The 17,783-nt window shown below is 40.8% G+C and overlaps 1 protein-coding gene across 1 annotated transcript in view; it reads right to left on the reverse strand.

Moving 5' to 3' along the window:
• Positions 1-17,783, reverse strand: part of LOC124594784 (CDK5RAP1-like protein) — a 130,714-nt gene that overhangs the window by 97,208 nt on the left and 15,723 nt on the right. Inside the window, exon 3 of the mRNA XM_047133191.1 lies at positions 7,670-7,880. Coding sequence (XP_046989147.1) covers positions 7,670-7,880 — 211 coding nt within the window. The remainder of the gene's footprint in view (positions 1-7,669; positions 7,881-17,783) is intronic.

Consider the following 17,783-nt stretch of genomic DNA (forward strand, 5'->3'; position numbering starts at 1 on the left):
ATTTCCCACATAAGCATCACAACTGGAAGTCAGATACTGATGTCAGAGACAGACCAGTGGTGTCAGTAGCTTTTGGCGGCACGTTATTCTACTGGGGAGTTACTTTTACCAATCTCCTGGAGGGAAAATTTGCAGCACTTTTTGATTATGCAGTTGGCATGGAGGAATCTTGTCACATGCAATTGGTAGGCTGAGTCTTAAGAGTTGCTTCACATGGAGTATTTTTTGGAAGAAAGGGATGGAAAGGAGTTTTAGAGAGCTTGTCCAGGAACTGCATGGTGTATGCATCAGAAATTTGATCTGGAGACTTTGAGTGAGGAACTTCATTCAGTGACACTAAGAATGGATCGTTCACAGACGGCAAATGAGGCGAAGTCCTCCATTCGAACTCAAGCTCAGGTGCCCTGATCACAGACTTGCAAATTTTCACAGCGCCGAGCAAAGTGTTCACCCACTATGGGTAGCCATCTGTGGTGAGAATCTTTGCTGCTCTGCCACATATGGAATTTTCTGTGTTGCTTTACACCCTCAGTGGCATGTTCTTTCAACTTGTGGCAGCAGATGGTCAATGAATGCATGTTGCACAGCCCTTCTGTTTAATGGTTCACAATCACAGTCATGTAAAAAAGTCAGTCAGACAGTGTTACCATTGATACCTAAAGAGAGAGGCATCACACAGAGAATTCCACCCCTCCACACAAATTTGTCAACTGACTATTACTTCTCACATAACTGTGATTTATTTGTGTTTTGTTAGATCTGTTTTTCTGTGTTATTTATTTGCACATCACATTCCACACACTCTATTGTAATCAATCAATCATTTCAATGAAGAACCTTTCTTGTTTCAGTAGAGAACACGCCGCATTCATTAATGCCCTTTCCAAAGGCCTCACCTTTTGCCCCACTCCCAAATTCAATCATGCAGGGCTTTTTAAAGACCATCTCTCCGTCTCCCAGCCCCTACAGCAGAAACACTTTTTCGCCATCAACCCAACCAATCAGACTCCACAAAGACCAATGTTGAACTCTGCCTTATGCAGTTCTCTCTCATCCATCCAACTGTGAGCCACCCTCACTGTCCCCAAATCACTCCCTGTTAGCTTTCCGGAATTTCTTAACCTTGAACCTTGCCTCACCATCATTCCCCAAATCCCTCAACATGCAAACTAACCTTACATCCACAGAAAGAACCACAATCCACCACCTAAAACCTGATACTAACCTTGTAATCCAACCTGCTGGCAAAGGCTCCACCACTGTTGTTTTGAACCACAAGTTTTATCTGGCAGAAGGACTCCACCAGCTGTCTGATTCATCCACCTACAAACCCTGCCACAGTGATCCCATACCAGAAATCCAGCAGGATCTCCAGTCTCTTCTCAAATCATTACGTCCATCCCAGAACCTTTCCCCCGAGTCCATCTCTCTCCTCACCCCTATCGCTCCCCATACTCCTACCTCCTACATACTTCCCAAAGTCCATAAACCCAATCACCCAGGATGCCCCACTGTGGACAGTTACTGTGCCCCCACTGAGAGAATCTCTGTTCTTGTGGACCAACACCTTCATCCTATTACTTGCAACCTACTCTCCTATATAAAAGATACCAACCATTTCCTCCAGCGAATCTCCACAGTTCCTGTACCTTTGTCACATGGTGACCTGCTTGTTGCTATTGATGCCACCTTCCTTACACTAACATCCCTAATGCCCATGACCTTACCATTACTGAACACTACCTTTACCAATGCCCAACAGATTAAAAACCTACAACTCTTTCCTAGTCACCATGAACAACTATATTCTCACACACAATTAGTTCTCCTTTGAAGGCACTCCCTACAAACCAACCTGGGGTACAGCCATGGGTACTTACATGGCACTATCCCATGCTAACCTATTCACGGGCCAGCTAAAGGAATTCTTCAAAAAAAAAAAGAAAGGAATCTGAAACCCTTCACCTGATTCAGATTCATTGATGACATCTTCCAGATCTGAATCAATGGTTAGGACACCCTATCCACATTCCTCCAGAATCTCACACCTTCTACCCCATTCGCTTCACCTGGTCCTGCTCTATCAAACAAGTCAAATTTCTTCATGTTGACCTGAACCTCAAAGATGGCTACATCAGTACCTCTGTCCATATCAAACCTACGAACCACTAGCAATACCTTCACTTTGATAGCTGCTGCCTATTCCATACAAAGAAATCCCTTCCACACAGTCTATCCACCAGTGACTGTCACATCTGTAGTGACATGTGGTCCCTCTCAAAATATACCGAGGATCTCACTGAGGCCAGCCCTACACAACTCCTGCTCCCACCCCTTGCATCATGCCTCATATCCTTGTAATATACCTAGATGCAAGACCTGTCCCATACATCCTTCCACCACCACTTACTCCAGTCCAGTCACAAGCATCACCTATAACATCAAACACCGGGCCATGTGTGAAACCAGTCGTGATCTATATGCTAAGCTGCAAACACTGTGCTATATTCTACATGGGCATAACAACCAACAAGCTGTCTGTCTGCATGAATCGCTACTGACAGACTGTGGCCAAGAAACAGCTGGACCACCCCCTTGCTTAGCTCACCATCCAACATGACATTCTTCATTTCAATGATGGCTTCATAGCCTGTGCCATTTGGATTCTTCTCACCAACACCAGCTCTTCTGAATTTCGCAGGTGGAAACTCTTTCTTGCATTATATCCTATGTTCCCATAACACTGCTAGCCGCAATCTTCGTCAGTCATTGTCCTTACCAGTCTAGTCCCTTCCCCGTTCCTATTACAGAACTACGTAGCTCTCTATTCCACCACTTTTCCACTACCGCCCCCCCCCCCCCCCCCCCTTGCCCTCCATATAATCTCCTGACTGCACCTAGCTGCTCTACCATCTCTCCACCTCATACTCATGTGCTCCCACTAGCAGCACTTTACTGTCCCCATCCCTACCCTGCTATCCATCCCGCTCCTTGTCCCAGCCTCCTCTTTACACCCACCACCCAGTTTCTTCTCCCATCATGTACTGCTGTTTGCAGTGTGGCCCCAACAGGTAGAGAATGCCGTCATGTGTGGGTGAGTTGTATCTGCATGAGTGTGTGTGTATGCTGGTTATTTCTGATGAAGACCTCAATGGCCAAAAACTCACTTTCTAACAATTTTTTGTTGTGCCTATTTGCAACTCAGCATCTCCACTATATGGTTAGTAGCAACTATCATTTTCATAATACTGTTACATTCAATCCTGGATTTTTAATTGATAGATACATAGAACATTCACATTCTGATTTAATATTCCTTCACAGGAGCCTCCACTGCTAACAGGCATAATAAAAAATATCATACAAATTAAGAAAAGAGGAACATACAATTAATGGAGCTATTTCCATGTGCCCCTCCTCACACTGATGCAACCACAACTACGTATGACAGAAAGCAACGTAGATCACACACAATATCTCATGGACAACACAGTCATACAGAGGGTCCAACAAGATCAAAAATCGGCTGAGCCCAGAATGTCTAGACTTAGCTAAATCATGGAAAACCTATATATGTGCCACTTCAGTCTGTCTCTGCAATAAAACAGCAACTTGTCAAAGCATACATCTCTTTTCCTGTTTTCAACTGAACATTTGCTGACTGGAACCACATATGTTTGTGCTGCCAGTGTGGCCATTTGAGTTACATTGCCATGGTGACTACTCTTGCCTGTTTGGTCATCTGCCCCATGCTATTACCTCCTGGCATGTACCTTATGTCTAACCTATTGTTGGTATAAAAACAATCTTGTGATTCATTTCAAAACTGTGGCAAACATTTGCCATTTACTTACACTGGAATGAATCACAGTGTATTTAATGAATAGCAGCTGTCAAATTTCTCAGAAGAGCAGTCACTTTGGCTATTGGGGCAATATGCCTCCTAGCAACAACAATCTGTTCTTTATCAAACAAAGACAATCTGGTCATAATGTGTGATTACTTTTTGTGTAGTTCAACATTCTTTCAGCATTTTTCATCTATTTGTTATATGTTATGCATTGCAAGCATCATGGACAAGTCACATTCTCTCATATTCCACCAACCAGTTTATTCAATGGAAGTGAAAATCATGCATATCTATGCATCAGTTACATATTGTAGGGAATATAAGCAATAATATAAGCTAGATACATACGGCTTTGGTTGCAACCTTCCCCATCCGTGTTGTGTTTGTCTCTCAGATATCTGTTAATGGCTTGAAATTTTTCTCTGCCCTTGATAGATTTAAATTTTGTCTTCAATAATTTCCATTTATACATGCACTTCCAGCAAACAGGCTAAGTTATAACTACTATGAATATATGTAACATTGTGCTACTACAGGTTGATCTTCCACTGAAGCTAAAACTGTTTCCATAGTAGCAATAAATGTACAAGATTCCTTGGCACTAACTGGTAAATAGTTTCAGTTGACCATCAATGCTTCATTTCAGCACGCTCTTCCCTCAACCTATTTTATGTTTAATCAGAATATTTTGAACAGACTGATGGTGTCACCATGTGCAGCCTCTTGTCTCCCCTGGTGACTATATGTTGTATGGAGGATTTTGAGGAAAGAGCACCTGACTCAGTGGTTCTTAAATCAACTGTTTTTTGGAGGTACGTGGATAACACTTTCATTGTGTGGCCCACAGAGAAGATAAGTTAATGGAGTTTTTAACGTCATCTTGACTGCATTCATGAGAACAGTCAATTTAGTACAGAATTAGAGAAAGATGGTTGTCTCCCATTCCTGGATATGTTGGTTAAATGGAAGAGTGATGGCTCTCTGGGATATTCTGTCTACTGTAAGCATACTCTCACTGATTTGTACTTGCATTTTTCAAGCTGTGATCACCCGCCCCAAATCACGAGTGTGCTTAAAACCCTTGTACACAGGCTTCATACAGTATTAAACATAGATAGTTTACCCAAAGAGCTTGCACATTTAAGGACAGTGGTCAGGGACAACGTGCCAGCAAAACTCCTAGCTTTTCATCCCTTTTGGCAATATTTCCTTCAAAATAATATGAATCCTTAGTAATTTTCAGATGGATGTGATTTTCTGCCCACCACCTAAGATTTTGGAACTGCTGGGATCAGTGAAGAATAACTTGTTATTGCAGAAGGCAGGAATTTACAAAATACCTTGGCAATATGGTACAGCCTATATAGGATCAACAACATGCACAGTGGAAGAACATTGACAAAACATGAACGCCGTACTCACCTTCTACAATCCAGTAAGTCTGCAACTGCAGAACACTGCTCCAATAGACATTCAATGGAGTATGACAAAAGATTAATTTTGGCCACTTTGGCCACAATAACCCCTTTTTGGGAGTCCATTATAAAAGAATATGATGAAATATGCATTGCAGAAAATCTAATGAACCATGACAGCGGCTAATGTGTGGAATCCCAACTCTGAGATTTGCTCCAGACGAAGACGCTAGAATACTCCGATGACTGCGCGAGCGGCAATGCCAAGGACAGCTGATCCTTACAGTTCCACCAGTAAGGGTGCTGCCACCGGGCAGTGTGGTCCTTCTATCACAATGACTCTGATGCATGCATGGGAATACTATCAGTGTGCTTTATAAGGCGGCACAGACAACATCTTTGTCAGTCTTTGATGGCTCACCTGAAGATGACAGTCAGGTGTACAGCTGAAATATCATCGACTGAAGTTTATGACGACTGGCTGCAATCCCGAATCTCTTCAAACATTTAATTTGCCACGAAAATTTTAAATTTCACAATGTATGTTACAGAGTGCATTCCATAAGTAATGTGACCAATTTTTTTCTGACGCAGCGATACACACAGCATGTTGTAACCAGCTGGGCTAAGTGGATGGGGGTGTTAGCTTCAAGCGCTCTTTGTCTCATTTGGCTGCGGGCTGCCAGAGAGTCAGGACGTGCATTTCCGTCAACATTGTTTTGAGTTTATGTAACATTGCAACGATACGGTATCAAATTTTGCGTTAAACTTGAGAAGTCTGCCACCGAAATGTTTCCATTACTTCAGCATGCCTTTGGGAATGATTGCTTCTCCAAATCACAAGTTTTCCAATGGAACAAGTCATTCAGGGAGGGCCAAGAGGAGATCACCAACAAACCTCGCAGTGGACGGCCATCAACTGCACGAATTGATGAAAATGTGACGTGTGTGCGCAGTTGTTTCAACTCTGACAGACAGCTGAGCATCCAATTGATAGCACAAACTCTAAACATGTCAAAAAACAACTGTTTTCCACATTGTGACCGAAGATTTTAATATGAGAAAGGCGTGTGCCAAACTCGTCCCAAAAGTGTTGACCAACGAACACAAGCACATGCAAGTGCTTCGGTGCTGAGAAATGTTGCAAATGTGTGAAAATGATCCTCATTTTTTAAACTGAGTTATCACTGGTGATAAGTCATGCATTTTTGAGTATGACCCTGAGACAAAAAGGCAGAGTTCAGAGTAGCACACCCCATCGTCGCCCCGTCCCAATACAGCACGCATGAGCAAGTCCAGGATCAAAACTAGGCTCACTGTCTTCTTTGATGTCAGAGGCATTGTCCACCATGAATTCGTACCTACCAGGACTACAGTGAACTCAGCTTTCTACTTGGAAGTGCTCAAAAGACTGAAAAGGAGGATCTCGCACTGCTGAAGCGACATCAAGGACATGTGGAAAGTTAATCACGACAACGCTCCGAGTCAAAGTGCCTTCATTGTCAATGACTTCCTGTCCAGGACCAAGACCCCATTGGTTCCCCAGCCTCCGTACAGTTCTAATCTGGCTCCTGCTGACTTTTTTTTGTTTCCTCCGTTGAAAGGAGTCATGAAAGGAAAACATTGGGACATAATTGAAAGCATCCAGGCGCATGTTACATCACCTCTCAAGTACATTCCGGAAAAGGCATTCCAGGATGCCTTCCAGGCATGGAAACACCGCATCCAGAAGTGTATTGATGCAAGAGGGTGCTATTTTGAAAATTTTTGATTATTTGTACAAACATATTCAATAAACGATTTTTTATGAATTTGGTCGCATTACTTATGGAACACACCTCGTATTTGTTCTCATTTTCTGTCAAGTCTTAAATAAATTATCATGATCTGTGGTGCCTCTACTCGAACTTCACAGCTTCTTACAATGTGAATCAACCAATGCATGAGTAAGGACAACTGAAAGGTTCATGCCCCTCAGTCATCACTTTCTTCATCTCTGGTGATGCTTTATGTATATCAAGAATAACAAGCTGCAATGTGGTTCAAGTGCCACGTTAAACTGTAGTACTCTCTGTAAATAGGTGGGTAAGTCAATTCAAAGGTCGGAATAAACTGTAGCACTCTCTGTAAATAGGTGGGTAAGTCAATTCAAAGGTCGGAATAATGTAAGAACATACAGCCTCCAGTAGGACCATGTCTAGTGAGGTACTACAGTTTTCAAAGCAACCTACAAGGTTTTAGGATGATGATGCTTTTTATTATTACCTAATGAAGATAGGATTTTAAGTTTCGCTCTGATTCTGAGCAGTATATGAGATATAATCAAAACTGTTCTCACTTCTGGGAATAAATTACCTTTTAATATCATGCTTTAAAATATAATAAGGCAGTTATAATGACTTACACAAAAGCTGTTACTGCATCTTGATTAAGGCGAACTGGCATTATATCTGCATATGTTTCATCTAATGACAGCAGCACATTCACTGCAGCTTGTCCAGTATCAGTAACTGCCAATAACCTTGGAAGGTCACGGTAACTGTCGGGACCGGCAATGATATCAACACACTGTTCACGCTCCAAAAGTTTGAACTTCAGTCGTTCTGCCATACAACCTACAAAGAGTAGATCACTACTTAACATGAGATGTAATTACAGCAATACATTATTCCATTTATTGGCACTAATGATTAGAAACCATCTGAAATTCCACTCAAACATATCATGAGTAAACATACGGTATCCTGTAGTATAGAGATACTCTTACTAGCTAAAAGTCTTATGAATTTTCAGAATTGACAATTAATGACATCAGATGCAAGATGAATGTCAACAGATTCCACCATATCACAAAATTTAGATAGCTATGTAATGAAAATCACAGATAAATATCAACTGCAAAACAATGGAAAATAAGGTGCAACATTTAACATAAAATTAATTCCTTTCATGATTAAATCAGGCAACACTTTCATAAGGAAGAGTGCTTGAAAAGAGGGAAAACAATACAAAAAGAAACAGATGTTACGTGTCTACTAAAATGAGTTAAAATGGAAAAAAATAATAGAGTAAAACTTGTAACAATAGCCCCACCCCAAACACAAAACACACACACACACACACACACACACACACACACACACACACATTTTTATAATATGTATGGATATAAGAGTACAAATGATTGTGGTATGTTAAGACCAATGATTACAGTGATCAAGATAAGATGGCAGCCACATACAACTCTTTATTAGGGAAGACAAGAGAAAAGAGCAGTTATCCCAAGTCAAACACAGAAAGTGTAATTTAAAAAAAGTTGCAGGCTTAACCAAATTTCTTAGTTCTGCCTGCTTTATGCTTAGGTACCCCTCCCATTATGTTTACTAGCATAAGGTACTGCTCACTCAGTATGGTCCTTTACCATAATCCCCTTTGCCAGTATACATAAAGTAAAAAGTATTTACCCTACAGAAGAGTAGAGTCAGAATATTGTGTAAGGTCAATCCATGCACTGCATAATGGAATATATGGTTCACAACAAGAGTGAATTGAATGTTAACTGTACAATCACTAGCACAATGTTGAAAGAAAAAATTTTTTACACTGACTATGAACCCCTATCTAGAGATTAGATTGGAGCTTAAAGCGGGTATTACACGATGATCCACTGCGAATGGTATTGGTCTAGCATGACAGTAATCTACCGGTAGAACAAGTAAAACTACAAATATTAGCAGACACATTATCCATGCGCCAGAATAGAGAGCAGTTCTAAATTGCCTTCAATCCGCGCATGCGCACTATGTAGGGATAACTCGTGCATGCACAGAAGGGGGTACGGCAGTGCTTTCTGCTAGTTATTTGCTTACTGTACAGTTGCTAGTGGATAATTTCAGATTTTCATGTTGGGGATTTTCTATGGTTTTTTTTTCAGTAAGTAGGTTTTCATAAAAGCAGAAAAAAAACTTTTTTTGCCATTAGGCTTTCTTTTATACTAGCTGTTTGTGAAAGGATTTTTTCCTTTGATTACTTCGTTTTATAGAAATGAAATGGAGCAAAGAGGCGTAAAGTGTCTAAATTCGGGCATACAGCAAGGAAAAGTGTATGTATGTACCCACTTTATCATAATACGGTATGTTGGCAATCATTTCTTCCTAAGTAATATGCATATAATGTTACACTGTGATTTTTGATTTGTATCATAATGCCTTAGTTTACAAAAGTTCATCTTCGATTTGATTGCATCTATTGCTTTATTTCAGCATGCCAGAAAAAAGAAATGGGTAGGGATGGTGAGAAAGTCCGTGCAGTTTCGTCCAGTGTGACAGACGAGGACTGCAAAACTGAGTAGCACATTGCATTCAGTTTTCCAAACTTAGAAAAATAACACAAGGGCACCTTTAAGTATTGGTCCTTTAAAGTGTTGCAAATTGCGGTGCACACACCCATGACTACTTCTGAAATGGTGGGCTGTGCTATTCTGTGGCTAAAAAGCATGACTCGTAAAAGATTCCCTAGTCACCAGGAAACATATAGCTACAACCAGCCTGCAACATAACAGGCAATGTACTGCCATTTTATCAGTGATCAGGGCTGGTATGATCACAAAACGTACAAACGTATGATTTAATTCTTACTTTCAAGAATGTGAGACAGTCTCCCTCATGACTGTGTCAAACTTGTCATTTTCATCTTCTATCATACACAGCAGCTTCTCGAAACAGGCCGTGTCCATCCTCAAGAAGTTTCGAAATTCTTGCGGATCTTTGAGCCTTAGTTGTTTCATTAGCAGCGAATGTAATCCCTTCCCTTTGTCCCTTCTTTTCATCCAGTGTTGAACTCAACACACCCAGACTTTTTGTTTTCGTCGTCGTTCTGCCCTAATCTGAAGATTTGCTGTCACTACCAGGGTAATAGCTCCAAAAACAAGTGGATCCTCCATGTCCAAAATGCTGTATAAATACATATACCTTAAAACTAACTGTTGAATCTGTAATTCAGAACAGTGGTAACCTACATACAAGAATAAAAATTACTTAATAAATAATGATAAAAAACAATTTCTTATTAAATAGGAACCTTGAGCTCCCATAAATGATTTGAACAAATGATATTCCAATATGTCACACAGTCCCCCTTTTGTTTCGTGTGGTAGAATGAGCGACTTTACAAGAGATCAGACAGTTCTATATGTGTTTCATGCATTATTACCATCTACTGTGCATGTGCATCAGGTATATCCCACGTGGATGGTGTAATAGGTCTATGTGAACCAGCCTGTAGTTACAGATATGCACTTTTGGGGCGTTGGTGCATAGGTATACGGTTTAGGCACATCATGTAATAGGGCCTTTATATTCTGGTGCAGAAGTTTATGACAGGTTGCTTATAGAAACCAGGTAGGGAATTGAAAAATCCTCACGTACTCAGAAACAAAGTAAAATAGTCCTCACTGATCACTATCATTTATCAGAAGATACAGACTTCAAAAAATGTCTAAAAACATAAAAATATTGCTCAATAAAACATTGTCACTTGTAATATTTTACATAATCGACATACTTTACTTGCCTTCATGAAGTTCTTCTTCAGAATAGTGTGAATAGATTCACATGTGTCAGATATTACTTCACTCAATGCACATTTGGACATTGCCGTCAAATATTCTAAATCGATGTGACTTCCTGTTGCCGGAAATTGCAATCACAGTATTGGACATTCACATGGTGAAATTACTCTCAAACAAGTATTCTGCAAAGTTTCATGAGGAATTAGGTGCACCAATGAATATTTATAAGCCTTCTGTCCATTCACAAATGATTTTGCAAGTCTTACGTTTGCTGTGTAATTTATGACGTAAATTAATACCTTATGTGAAAATGGTTATTGCTTAAGAAGCCACTTTCTTGACCATTTAGATCATTACTTCTGCCTCTGACACTTAACATTTTTAAGGCTAGTTGCAAACAATGGCCACAGCAACACTGCCTGCATTATGAGTTAGGTGTCTATCTTTGTGAGAAGACAGCTGTTTGAAGTGAAAGATCTTTCCTAGACTGACAAATGGTCTACATCTACACAAATACTCTGTTTCCCTCCCGGTTCCACCTGCAAGCGAAAAACGACTGCCTATAAGCCCCTGTATGAGCCCTAATTTCTTTTGTCTTATGTTCATGGACCTTACTTGAAATGTATGTTGGAGTCAGTAGTGTCATTCTACAGTCAGCTTCAAATGCTTTTTCTCTAAAGTTTCTCAATAACATTCCTCAAAAGGAATGTCACTTTCCCTCCATGAATTCCCATTTGAGTTCACAAAACAGTTCCGTATGTAGCCAAAGGGTTACATGACATTAGCGGAGCAGACTTTTCTGGCCAACTACCCACAGATAGAGGGGGTGTGACTTACATTTTTGTGCAGGTAGAGTGCTGGTAAAAACATGTAATACTTCACCAAGCCAATAAAACCACAGTAGACAATTGCTTAAATAACTATTTTCAAGATATAGGAAAACCTAAGAGACTATTAACTGATAATGGGCCACTGTTAACCAGTCACAATTTTAAAACATTTTTTGGCATGAGAAATAGTACGTCATGTAACCATATCAAAATATCACCCACAGTCTGATCCATGTGAGAAAGTAATGAAAGAGTTTGGCCAATTATATTGAACATATGGGTCCCAAAAACATATCACATGGGCACATATGATACAAGAATTCCAGATCATATAGAATGAGATACCACGGATGTCCACTGGGTTATCACCTGTAGAGACAATGCATAAGAAATTTATACAAGAGCCATTATTAAAATTCTTCAGATGCCCCACTTCAATGGATGAAGAAGCAGCTGTAATACACACTAAGATAAGAAGCAAGTTACATGAGTCATCACAGAGCAAACTGTGTAAGTTTAACAATACAGCAGATGTACCTGTATTTAGCATAGATGACTTAGTTTTAGTAACAGATGTCCATCATAGTTCCACCTTTTATGGTGGCAGGAATATCACATCCTAAAGCACTGTTCCTGGTTGATCCCGATACTGGCTAGAGAAAGGTACTATACAATGTTGATACAGTTAAGAAACACATAACCCCAGGAGAATTTGCACACTCTGGAAATTCGGCAGAATGGTGCCTGTCAGAAGTCTGAGTTAAAGGCTTTGATATTTTTCTTTTATTTCTCCAAAGCCATTCCTTCTACTTGCACTATTCTATAATCTGTACCTACTACTATTCTATTTTATTTAATAACTAAATCATATCCTTGTTTGTGAAAGCAAGAATATAACACTAAAAGATGCTATGTGAATAACTGGCATTATCAATTTTTGTTTAAAATATTAATAATATGTAGTACGTTTTTTACAGAAAAAGATACATACATGTGATATCTACATATACTGTTATGTATAACTGAGGAGGACACAGCATGTTATCTTAGATGGAGAGTCATTGTCAGATGTAGAAGTAACTTCGGATGTGCCCCAGGGAAGTGTGTTGGGACCCTTGCTGTTCATGTTGTATATTAATGACTCTGCAAGACAATATTAATAGTAAAATCAGGTTTTTTGCAGATGAATATGAATATGTGGTTGTCTATAATGAAGTGATATCAGAGAGAAGCTGCATAAATATTCAATCAGATCATGACAAGATTTCAACATGGTGCAGAGATTGGCAGCTTGCTCTAAATGTTCAGAACTGTAAAATTTTGCACTTCACAAAATGAGAAAACATAGTATCCTATGACTATAATAACAATAAGTCACTGATGGAATTGGCCAATTCATACAAGTACACGGGTGTAACACTTCGTAGCGATATGAAATGGAACAATCACATAGGTTCAGTCATGGGTAAAGTGGGTGGTCCACGCCAGTTTATTGGCAGAATACTGGGGAAGTGCACTCAGTCTACAAAAGAGATTGCTTAAAAGTCACTCATGTGATCCATCCTAGAATATTACTCAAGTGTGTGGGACCCATACCAGATAGGACTAACAGGGAATATTGAACATATACAGAGAAGGGCAGCACGAATGCTCATAGGTTTTTTTTAATCCATGGGGGTTTCACAGAGATACTGAATGAACTGAAATGGCAGATTCTTGAAGAAAGATGTAAACTATCCCAACAAAATTTCAAGAACCGGCTTTAAATGATTACTCTAAGGATATACTACAACCCCCTATATATTTCTCACACAGGAATAGTGAGGATAAGATTAAAATAATTACTTCATGCACAGAGGCCTTCAAACAATTATTCTTCCAATGATCCATACGTGAATTGAAGAGGAAGAAACTCTAATAACTGGTACAATGGGACATACCTTCTGCTATGTGCCTCACAGAGGTTTGCTGAGTACGGATGCAGGTGAACTGAGATACTGTAGTTTTTAAGAGGAACAATGCAAAATGGTAGGGTTTCTATTGGTTTTATATGGGAGGTTCCTTATGAATATTGATACACATGACAATAGAAAGACCAACTTGTGATGATTACAACTGATGATTCACTAATTTTTCTTTTCTTTCTTTCATGTGTTGCTGTTCTTACTCTCCACACTTAAAACCAAGATTTGCTAAGCTCAATTTTCAGGAAGTGAAGTTGTGACAAGTGTGTTCAGTAGGGAATCCCAAACATCTTCTCCCTCTGGCATAACTACAAAGAACTTTAGAACCAGAAATACCAGTTCTATCTTTCTTATATTAATATTAATGTGTTTCCATCAGTGAAACCCTTCTCTTTTACACATGTTTCTATCACAACCTGTTGACACAGGAGAGCAACACATGTACAAAGATGCAACTTGGACAAATGGACATAATTTTCGCACAGTACACACACTGTGTATGACACCACTACACTACATGTTAGGCATATCACACATTGTGGGGAAAGACAAACAGGGAAAGCCAGTGAGTGTAGCACACGTCAGAAATATGATGCACTAACATGAACATAATGAGCAGAAGGTAGCAGTGCCATCTAGTGATGAATTTATTAATTGGTAGCACAGACGCACGAATAATAAAACAAGATTGTTTTATAAGTTTTAAATAGATAGAAGGTGCTACACAAGAAACAGGAGTACCAGACACAAAAATTAGGTTATACACTCCTGGAAATTGAAATAAGAACACCGTGAATTCATTGTCCCAGGAAGGGGAAACTTTATTGACACATTCCTGGGGTCAGATACATCACATGATCACACTGACAGAACCACAGGCACATAGACACACGCAACAGAGCATTCACAATGTCGGCACTAGTACAGTGTATATCCACCTTTCGCAGCAATGCAGGCTGCTATTCTCCCATGGAGACGATCGTAGAGATGCTGGATGTAGTCCTGTGGAACGGCTTGCCATGCCATTTCCACCTGGCGCCTCAGTTGGACCAGCGTTCGTGCTGGACGTGCAGACCGCGTGAGACGACGCTTCATCCAGTCCCAAACATACTCAATGGGGGACAGATCCGGAGATCTTGCTGGCCAAGGTAGTTGACTTACACCTTCTAGAGCACGTTGGGTGGCACGGGATACATGCGGACGTGCATTGTCCTGTTGGAACAGCAAGTTCCCTTGCCGGTCTAGGAATGGTAGAACGATGGGTTCAATGACGGTTTGGATGTACCGTGCACTATTCAGTGTCCCCTCGACGATCACCAGTGGTGTACGGCCAGTGTAGGAGATCGCTCCCCACACCATGATGCCGGGTGTTGGCCCTGTGTGCCTCGGTCGTATGCAGTCCTGATTGTGGCGCTCACCTGCACGGCGCCAAACACGCATACGACCATCATTGGCACCAAGGCAGAAGCGACTCTCATCGCTGAAGACGACACGTCTCCATTCGTCCCTCCATTCACGCCTGTCGCGACACCACTGGAGGCGGGCTGCACGATGTTGGGGCGTGAGCGGAAGACGGCCTAACGGTGTGCGGGACCGTAGCCCAGCTTCATGGAGACGGTTGCGAATGGTCCTCGCCGATACCCCAGGAGCAACAGTGTCCCTAATTTGCTGGGAAGTGGCGGTGCGGTCCCCTACGGCACTGCGTATGATCCTACGGTCTTGGCGTGCATCCGTGCGTCGCTGCGGTCCGGTCCCAGGTCGGCGGGCACGTGCACCTTCCGCCGACCACTGGCGACAACATCGATGTACTGTGGAGACCTCACGCCCCACGTGTTGAGCAATTCGGCGGTACGTCCATCCGGCCTCCCGCATGCCCACTATACGCCCTCGCTCAAAGTCCGTCAACTGCACATACGGTTCACGTCCACGCTGTCGCGGCATGCTACCAGTGTTAAAGACTGCGATGGAGCTCCGTATGCCACGGCAAACTGGCTGACACTGACGGCGGCGGTGCACAAATGCTGCGCAGCTAGCGCCATTCGACGGCCAACACCGCGGTTCCTGGTGTGCCCGCTGTGCCGTGCGTGTGATCATTGCTTGTACAGCCCTCTCGCAGTGTCCGGAGCAAGTATGGTGGGTCTGACACACCGGTGTCAATGTGTTCTTTTTTCCATTTCCAGGAGTGTATTTAAGTAACATAATGTTTGATCAGTGTGAGAAGACAAACAATATTTAATCGCCCGGACATGTGTTACAACACAAGTGTTTTACAAAATAAGTGGCAATGGAAACTACTCTACCAGGTTTTGTTGTCAACATAAAATCCATTGAGCCTTCAAAGGACGAAAATGGCAATTTCAGTCCTCGCTTTACAATGCTTTGTGAAATTTTTAATGATAAATTGAGCTGTAAGTGATGGCTTGGACAGTTTTAAATACAAACACAGTAGCAGATCTAAATGATCTTGAGAAAAGGAAATGAACATGGGTATATGGTAACCCAAAGTTATACGCTAGTGCAAATGTATTTTCATACAGGAACAAACATGTAGGTAAAAGCAATTTTGTATAGGGAGTATGGTGCAGTGTGCTTTAGAACTGGGGTAAAGACATGCCAGGAGCAAAGGAACCTCTTCCTGTCATGATGTGAGATATGAAATTGAGGTACTGTGCAGACATATCTTATAATCATGGTGCAATGTACCCTGCTTTATGTGAGTTGAGGGAGTTGAGATGGGTAGGCAGACTTACAGAGAGGCTGTCCTATGGTTGATGTCAGGTGCAAGTACAAAAGAAAGGGCCTGTACTTTTTTTCTGTATAGAGGAGTCTGAGGGTAGGTATACCAACTAGAGGGGCCTAGTTCTTTGGTTAGAAGAATCCACAGTGGGATAACATGAACCATTTTGGGTAGGGAATGATTAGGGGACACTTTCATCTGAAACAAAGAATGGTCGTATAGTATCTGCCTGTAGAAAGAGGTGAACTCAATTATTGACACTGGAGAATACAAGTCGAGTGACAATTGGTCAATTTGTTGATGGGGTATCCAAACTAGTTAGGAGCAAACAAATTTAACCTGGAACCAATGGATGGTAATCTCCATTCCATGTATGTTGACATTTTCAAATCTGAGATTTGGATGGTTAAGGATGACATTAAGTATATGACATTAATTATATTACTAATGTTAAACTACTTTTGTGACCTAACAATGTATTTCAATTTAAATGAAGAAAACAGTTCCACACTCTTACAAGTTAAAAGCAGAATTAATTTGATGGAGTGTGTAACGACTGAGTGCAAATACTGTGGAATGCTTAATTACTAGAAACATCTTGCATGCTAACTCTTCGAGACCAAATGAATAATCATGCATGAACATTTAAGAAAACATTCCATACATTTATTAAGTATACATGAAACAGCTAACAAACTAACATGATATCAGAAATGTTACATTTAATTGTAAAGAGTGTGTTACAGGAGCTTTGCACATCTTTTATGTCAGTGAGGGAATCTGTAATCTGTAGTGTAACAGGGCTTATTTGAGAGAATGATATATGTTCCACTGATGATGCTCCCACTGGTGGCCATGTCTCTTATAAACATTTTATGTAGTGGAAATAATCCACTGTGCACACCCCAATCTGTGATCTGTGCAGCTGCATGTAAGTAGAAACATAACGTAGCAGGGGCAAGGCATTCCATGGTGAGTGATTTAGCACTTGCTGGATGTGGGCATTTATGCCTTGGTGATACTCCTTGAAGGTGTCATGAACACCTAAGAGAGAGTGAACATACTACAAAAAAACACTCAAGACAAATGAAGATGGTAAATCATACATCTTAAGAGGAGTTCAATGTGGTTGAATGTACTGATCGATGTGTTTAGACTTTATGAGTTACTGATATTTGGATCTGTCTACACACCTGATATAAATAGTTTGAACAATACAGACAATTATCACTGAAGACGTGTTCATCATTCAGCAGTTGTGAATAGTGAGAGACACTTTTACAGCATAACCCTGCCTGGATACGAAGTTTAGAGGTGTAAGTTTGCACACAGCTATGATAAGGAGTAGCCAGATGAAGAGAACAAAACTAAAAGGCAAGCATATCAGAAGAAGAAATATCAAAGGTAACTTAGACCAC

This window comes from Schistocerca americana, chromosome 2, assembly GCF_021461395.2.
Source record: "Schistocerca americana isolate TAMUIC-IGC-003095 chromosome 2, iqSchAmer2.1, whole genome shotgun sequence".
Taxonomy (NCBI): Eukaryota; Metazoa; Arthropoda; class Insecta; order Orthoptera; family Acrididae; genus Schistocerca; species Schistocerca americana.